The sequence below is a fragment of the Xenopus tropicalis genome, chromosome 2 (genome assembly GCF_000004195.4).
Source record: "Xenopus tropicalis strain Nigerian chromosome 2, UCB_Xtro_10.0, whole genome shotgun sequence".
In the NCBI taxonomy this organism is placed as follows: domain Eukaryota; kingdom Metazoa; phylum Chordata; class Amphibia; order Anura; family Pipidae; genus Xenopus; species Xenopus tropicalis.
Genome location: NC_030678.2, coordinates 151,430,461 through 151,438,709, shown reverse-complemented (window position 1 = coordinate 151,438,709; position 8,249 = coordinate 151,430,461). Strand labels below are relative to the sequence as shown.

General features: G+C 35.1%; 1 protein-coding gene across 1 annotated transcript in view; it reads right to left on the bottom strand.

Moving 5' to 3' along the window:
* Window positions 1–435: 435 nt before the first annotated feature.
* Window positions 436–8,249, bottom strand: part of postn (periostin, osteoblast specific factor) — a gene marked incomplete at its 5' end in the record, with an annotated part of 58,755 nt that continues 50,941 nt past the window's right edge. Inside the window, 2 exon segments of the mRNA NM_001112905.1 lie at window positions 436–1,336; window positions 4,397–4,438. Of these exon segments, the coding sequence (NP_001106376.1) occupies window positions 1,299–1,336; window positions 4,397–4,438 (80 nt within the window). The 3' untranslated portion in view covers window positions 436–1,298.

Here is an 8,249-nt window from a genome sequence, read left to right as displayed (position 1 = left end):
TTTATGTAAAAGACAATTTATATTTTGAAAGCAATAGAGTGTTTAGATCTTTTTTTTTATAAATTTCCATGAATGCATTAATGATCAATCCATACTGCATTAATGCCAAATCATGGTACAGGTATAGGACCCGTTATCCAGAATGCTCGGGACCAAGGGTATTCCGGATAAGGGGTCTTTCCATAATTTGGATCTTCATACCTTAAGTCTACTAAAAAAATAATAAAACATTAAATAAACCCAATAGGATTGTTTTGCATCCAATAAGGATTAATTATATCTTAGTTCGGATCAATTACAAGGTACTGTTTTATTTCTATTGGAGACGGGCTTTTCATAATTTGCAGCTTTCTGGATAACGGGTTTCCGGATAAGGGATCCCATACAACTATTCACTAACGCATATATTTTTGACAAATAAAACAAAACAAATCATATCATTCAACCACATTTTATTGAGTATTTGTTTTGGAACAGAGGTATACAAGCACACCCAATAGACTTTTAAGCCAGGCACCTTTAAAGAAAAAGGCACAGGAACTTTTAGTAAACATTTCCTCCCTCACACACATAGTTGCATTGCAACATTTCTGAACAAAATTTTAAAAAGCAAATGTCTGTCATTTTATGCATACAAAATCAGAGATACAAAATTACTTAATTTACAAACAGGCCCTTAGAAATTGAATCAGGACATTTTCTAAAAAATAAAATAAAAAAAAAGCTCCTGTATCAAGCACCAATGAGTGTAACTTAGTTTAACACACATTTTAGTCTTCTGTTTACTGTATCTTTGTGGCTCAAGCACTACAAAAGATTTTTTTTTGCCTTTTGAACAACTGCATGTCCCCAGAGCTAATAACAAAAATATTTTTTTTTGTCTTTATATTACTAAATGCTACTGCACTGGTGGGTGTCCTGCGCCCTCCAACTGTTCTTGAGCTACAACTTCCAACATCACTGCTGGAGGATAATGGAAGATGTAAATCTATATGAGCTGAAGAACCAAAGGTTGCCTACCCCTACACTACAGCTTAACAGAACACTTAGAACAACTTTTGCTATTGAATGTAATATATTAAGGAAAATTATCTAATGGTCGTACATATGTTTTGCCCTTTAAAATTTGTATCAAGCACTCTATACAGAACGTTTTTTTTAGACATAATTTCTGAACAGCAGAGGAACGGTTTTTTTCACATATAAAACAACTTATAAAAGATGCTAGTTGCTGTTTTTCACGTAGCACCTATTCCGAACTCATGTATCATTTATCATTTTCCTCAGGAATCCAGCCTTTAAGATGGTTGATGGCTTCGTCTCATTTTCCTTCTCACTGTAAAATTTTAAAAAAGATTACATTATTTTTCTTTGTAAATAATTTTGAAAGAAAATAATGATGACATGAAAAATACAAGTTTCTACAGTAAATTTGTAGCTAATGTCGTAACAAAAGTGTCACACTGCCTTGGAACCAGCGACAGTTAATTTTGGTTGGTCTAAAGGTGGCCATACACGTACCAATAACGGTCGTTCATTCCCTCCATTGACGTTCAGGGCTGAATTGTCAGATATAGAGGTAGAAACAATAGGCATTCTACCTCCACCTGACGATTTAGCCCCAAATGCAGATTTTGCTTGGGTGAAGCAGATTATGCTTCAACGGCTCCGCCCAGTCGACAAGATGACCGATATTCGATGCTCTTTGCGATATCGGTCATCTCATCGATCTGCCACACACTCACCTAATATCGTACAGAACTAGGTTGCCCAGCTTAATACAGGTAATAAATGCACACAAAAACACAATTGAACAACAAGAATATTTTTGGTAAAAGAGAAATTAATGTTATTTTTGAATCATATACCTTTAACCTATTTATTATCAGTGGGGCCTAAACACACATTATTATATGATCTGCCTTAAAAACCCTGCCTAATAAAACTACATAAATTTAAAAAAATATATATTGAGTAATAGGAATAAAGCAGTTTTAGTTATGTGTAACTAGGACATAAACTAAAATTGAATGTCCATTAAACGTGACCTTCTTAGGAATGTGTTAGTTGTAGGGATGCTGCACGAACCTGAAGGTACAGTTTTACCACCTAAAATTGTGGTTGTTCGGCAGCCCCTTTGTTCCTAGGATCTCTGTTGGCCTATGGTCCCTGTATGTTCACTATACTTTCCAACTGGTGAAGCTTACTAGGTGTGCACACTTTGCTGATGATAGACTAAAGATAAAACATTTGGTCATTGTGCTCTTGAGTCCCTTAGGTCTGCTGTTCCCTTAGGCTTGTACGGAATCACTTTAATGAGCTACCTTGAATTAGGTTCATTTTCGGTAGTTACCTACTTTTAGGTCTACAAGATATGAACAATGGGATATTTCATGTAAGACCCATGATATATCCATATATACTACCCAAACCGTTATACATTGTTTCTTTTAAAAAAAAAAACCAAAACACACAAGTCAAGGAAAAGTACTGATTTTAATGCAATAATGTATAAAAATAGACTGAAAAAGAATTCTGACAAGGATTATTCCAGCAATCCATTCAATAAGATTTCTTGGGAATAAGCATTGTGCACCATAATTACTTTGAGTGTATCATCTAAGGTAAGTTCTAGGATAAGCAGCATAATGCAGTTTATCTGGTATTTTTTCTTAGGAGTTGCTCTCATGTTAGAGTGTTTAACACGGAAACCACATATACCCTTGGCTCTCAGCTATGGAACTTGAGGATGTTCTGAGTTTGCAAAAATAAAGCTGTACATACTGTGCTGTAACGAAAACTGATGAATAACTGGAAAAAATCTCACCGACCTACTCTGTTCAGTGTTCAATTTTTATACTGCCAGGCTGAGAATAGGATTCTGTGAATATGTACTGGAATTTCATTTAGCCTTGCAAAAGCTCTTAAAAAGCAGCAGCTTTATTATAAAAGTGGGGAAGCTAACATAGGTTAAAGAGATTTCTTTCATTATAGATGCCGTTTTTAAAGGTTTCAAGCCTATCTATTTTTATAATTAGCAGAATTAAAATAGCTAGTAATGACTGTCTATTTGTAATACTGTTTATCGTGACAAAAAAGAGCTTCTAACCTGCAACAAGGGCATTTATAAGAAATTAAATCTCTTTAACCTACAGAAAGCTGCAGTTTCCTGTAGTCCCCCATTTGATCAATACGCTTCTAAAAACCTCTAGGAATGATTAGTGTGTGGATAACATTTACAGTGGTAAGCTCTAATTTTACAATGTGTGTCATTCATTAAGAAATAATGGGAAAATTATTGGCTGAACTCGAATTAATGCGAGCATGCAATGACCCAGGGCCAATGGGGGCCCTGGGTCATTGCATGCCCACATTATTTGAGTTCAGCCAAGAATTTTCCCATTATTTCTTAATGAATGACAGACATGTACTTAGGAGTCTGAAGGACAAAAAAAGTGTTTGCTTGGGAATGTTAGGATATACATATAGAGCCTTGTTTGTAACAGTATCTTTCCATCTCCTTTGACAAGCAAATATTTCTGCTGCATACATTTGTTAGATTCTATTGCAAATGTTCTTTTAACCAATACATTTGCAATATCAAATTTTATATTCAATACAAGTCGAATAAACTTGACATGGTATAAATTCGAATTAAACTCGATCATTGTTGTATTTATAAAAAGTAACGATAATACTAAACTGACTGCACTATCCAAAAGTTTCAGCATTTCTATAGTAGTTGTGATATAGGTCTTTACAGTTGTTACAGGAGCTCCCCATCTTGGATTCTGTTAGAACTGTCCGTGACACTGCACATGCTCAGTGGGCTCTGGGCAGCTGTTGAGAAGCTAATCTTAGAGGTCGTCACAAATTATTGAGCAGGAAATTAGGTAGACTTGTCATATAAGCTGATGCTATAGGCCTGATTATTACATTTTAATGCTAATTGTACAGGTTACAGCGCTGCCATGTAATATGAATCGGAATGATCTACTAATAAGCCTTAAATTGTTACATGATAAAACTGAATTCATAACAGATTTTCCCCAGGAACAATGCTTTGCAAAAATGATTATGGGTCAATAAGGCAATTTATATTTAAACTAAAGATTAAAGAGTCACTGTTTGCCAAAATGTTGGTTAGCCAAATAAAAAATTATTCTTGTTGTTACATTTGTGAAATTACCATTGTGAAAACTCAGAGACGTGTTGTTGGCCTAGAATAGCTAGAAGACAGGTAACGCAATTAAATTAACATGACAGATTTGTTTTTAATCTTATCTTTGTTTGATACCAAGCAGACAATTCTGGAAATTGAGTTCCAGCTAGAAGACCATGTATATACATTAGCATAGTAACAAGATGCTATACATGTTATACATATGAGGCATACCTTGTGTCCTTCGGCCAGTCTGTACTTTTCTAACCTGAGGTTCTAAAATAATTAAATAAAGCGGGTGTGATTATACAAAAAGATATTTGCGATACATTTGTACGTGCAGTTAGTAACTAAAGTATAAGATTAACCTTTGACAATCTTTGATATTTGCACAGTTTCAGGAATTTCTTTTTCATGTACTGTGGTAACTTTGGAGATATGGGTACCTGGAATACAAATAATGATTTTGAAAAGATGCTCCTTAAATAAGGTAAAAAAAGATTCTAAAATATGAAATAAATCTTATTTCATATTTCCAAAATGTAAGAGTTATCTCATTCCATGAAGTATCATTACAGATACTAATATTTGTTTGTTTTACAGGAATGATCTTACATTTTACATATTATATTTGAACATTTAATGATAAAACAAATATCTTTTCTGTTTTTCTTTGGATACTGTTTTTGTCACAAACCAAATAGAATAGTCCACAGATCTCCAAATACTCACAATCATTGAAAGTATTTTGTCATACAGTGTGTTAGATATTTAAGAATAAAGTATAAACCACCACCCACACAGTCAGGCATAAAGGAGAAGGAAAGGCATTTTGGCATTTTACTGCCAAAGATTCGCCACATTAATACCACCTAGAACGCTATATTTATTCTGCAGAAAGCTTTATTATACCTGAGTAAAGAGCCCTAGAAGCTTTCTTGTTTGTGTAAGATTGCAGCTGCCATTTTAGCTTGGTCTCTGTAGCTTACTGCTTGCAGTCTATAGCTGAGATTACACATTCCTAAGGGAGGGAGTTCTTAGCATTCTTATGGGGGGGGGGGAGCAGGAAAGGGGAGAGAAGAGAGAGCAGCTCTGGCCACAGGAATGAAGGATTTTTCTCAGAGAGGAAGTCAGATACCCTAAGAACATGTTTACAAAAAAGGAGACAAGAAATCCTGTGTTTCTTTTGATAGAGAACTCAGTGCAGCTTTTCTGTGAGTGCGTATGGCTGTATTTACATAGACCTTTCTGATAAAGCTTACTTAGTTTTTACTTTTCCTTCTCCTTTAAAGGAATCTCTCATGCAAAGACAATCAGTGACGCACGGTATCCTCCATGCAGTTCTTTCACACTTAGTAGAAACAAACACAGAGACATGCCATGTACTATTTTGTGCTCCTTCACTTCTAGATATTTTTTGTTCCAAAGACTAGAAAACTCTTTTTTAAACATATTAATTCTTGAAAAACCAAATGGTGGTAAAAAAGCACTTTAGAACACCATGCCTCCCTTTGGATCTAAAGAGGCTCGGAGAAGCAAAACTCTCTGCCCTTGTACAGAAAAAAATTACTCAATTAACCGTTCATGATATTGACTCTACAGTGTCCGGGGATGGTATCATGTGTAGGAAATTTAAAAAGTCACAACTTATTTTTAAAAATTTAACCCATGTTAAGTGTCACAGGTTTTTACTGTTGCACAGAGTGCAGAGTACATCTCCTTTATACTGTTTTGCAAAAGATGAAGCTTTTATTTTTTTTGTCTATTTACATCTTGCCATACATTTCATTTAGCCTTGTTTGTTGAAATATAACATTTTATATAACCCAGAGTTAGTTACTAGTGATGAGTGAATCTGTCCCGTTTTGCTTTGATGAAAATTTTGTGAATCTTTGAAAAGATCCGTGAAATGGCAAAAACGTTGAGCGTCAAAAATAATTTGTCTCGCACATCACTTTTTGACGTGACCGACAATTGTTTGTCAAGCAGCAAATTTTTCCGCTGCAAATTTCGTCTCCTGTTTTGTGAAAAAATCTGCCAATGGCGAAACGCGGAAATTCGCCACAAATACATGCCTGCCGAATTATTTCACCCATCACTATTAGTTATGTGAAGTTTACATAGACTACTTTAGAGTGAAGACACATGGAGCTACTAGTAGCAGCTACTTTCTCATGGCTACTAAATGCCAGAAAATACCCTGCCATAGAGAATACTGAGAATTGCATTTGCTAAAACACACATAGAGACTGTTATTAGTGAATGATCGGCATTGTCTAGTATTGTTTAGTAGCCATGACAAGTAGCTGCTTCTAGTAGCTCCATGTGTCTTCACCCTTAGGGGCACATTTACTAAGACACGAATCTGAACTGAATTGGAAAAATTCTGATTTGAAAACGAACATTTTGCGACTTTTTCGTATTTTTGCGATTTTTTCGGCGTCTTTACGACTTTTCGGAAATTGTCGCGACTTTTTCGTTACCAATACGATTTGCGCGAAAAAACGCGAGTTTTTCATAGCCATTCCGAAAGTTGCGCAAAATCTGGTGATTTTTTCGTAGCGTTAAAACTTGCGCGAAAAGTTGCGCCTTTTTCGTAGCGTTAAAACTTAAAAGGTGCGACGTTTCGCGCAAGTTTTAACGCTATGAAAAAATCGCAACTTTTTGCGCAAGTTTTAACGCTACGAAAAATAGCCAGATTTTGCGCAACTTTCGGAATGGCTACGAAAAACTCGCGTTTTTTCACACAAATCGTATTAGTAACGAAAAAGTTGCGACAATTTTCCGGAAAAATCGCAAAATACCGATCATTACGAAAAAAACGCAATCGGACGCATTCGGCCCGTTCGTGGGTTAGTAAATGTGCCCCTTAGAGTTTTATTTGTAAACTAACTGTGCTGACATTCATTAATATGTTTTCAGTGGTTAAAAGGGGAAATTAATTGTACATAGTATAATTAAAATTACAATTTTATATACAATCATACATATTAAAGAAACAGCTTCAATATCCATTGCCCCTCAGATCATGTTAGTAATATTCTCGATATTTTTTAAAATATATTAAAGTTACTTAGTTAGAGCCCTTTTCATTTCATTATTAAAAGGCTAATTTAGTCTTCAACAATCAATGACACTAAATGCCATCACCAGGATCCTCTAGAAAAGTTCTAGTATCCCACTAACCTCCCTGAAGCAGCGCTTTCAGTTCGTCATCCTCGAGAATCTGTGAATCTCCTTCAGTGAACTTGGTGACCCTGGTGATCTCTGACAGGATACATGTTTATGGCATCAATTTTTAGTTAGTGACACTGTTTAAAGTTCTGTACTTGAGATTTTATTTTATGAAATGTTTAACAGCAGCGTGTTCAGTCATTTCAAAATAAAAAATATGACCTTCCCATAAATGAATTTAGGGAATTAAAAAAGAAAGATCTTTAGGGGTTTAGAAAAGTCAAGTTTGCTTTGAGCTATCAGCGTTTTAGTCTCCATTGACATGTTTTTGTATTCACTTTTCAATAAGTTATAACTAGTGCCTCAACTTGTGCACACAGTACTAAATGTTTATGGATGCAAGAAAACAAATGACAGACAAAGAGTTCTGTGCTCAGAACTAATTTTACAAATTAAAAAAAAAGTTCAGAATACAGAATCAGTATTCACTCTCACTAGGAGGACCATTTTTCAAAAGTTTCAGACTTGAATCAGTCTGGGTAAGCACTCTGAAAGTAGCTATTTACCCCTTCAGGTCTTTCTCAAAATCTAGCTTGAAATTCTTAATGATCTGACCACATAGTCCCCAAAAGAAGAACCTTCTCAATGGGACTTTGTATCTGTAAATAGTCCCAGATTGAAACTAACTTTCGAAACTCATATGTAAAGGCACTAAAGGGTTGAATATTATGTATATTTAGTGGTCACCAAGACTGATTCCTCTTGGTAAATGTTCCTCTGTCAATAGGGTAGCTACTTCCTCTGTCATTCTAGTCTTCTAAATGATGGATTCAGCTCCGGTAATGATACATACTGATAATATGCCACTGTGTATTTGCTCCCTTTACTCAGCATGAAGACATGATGGTCTTTT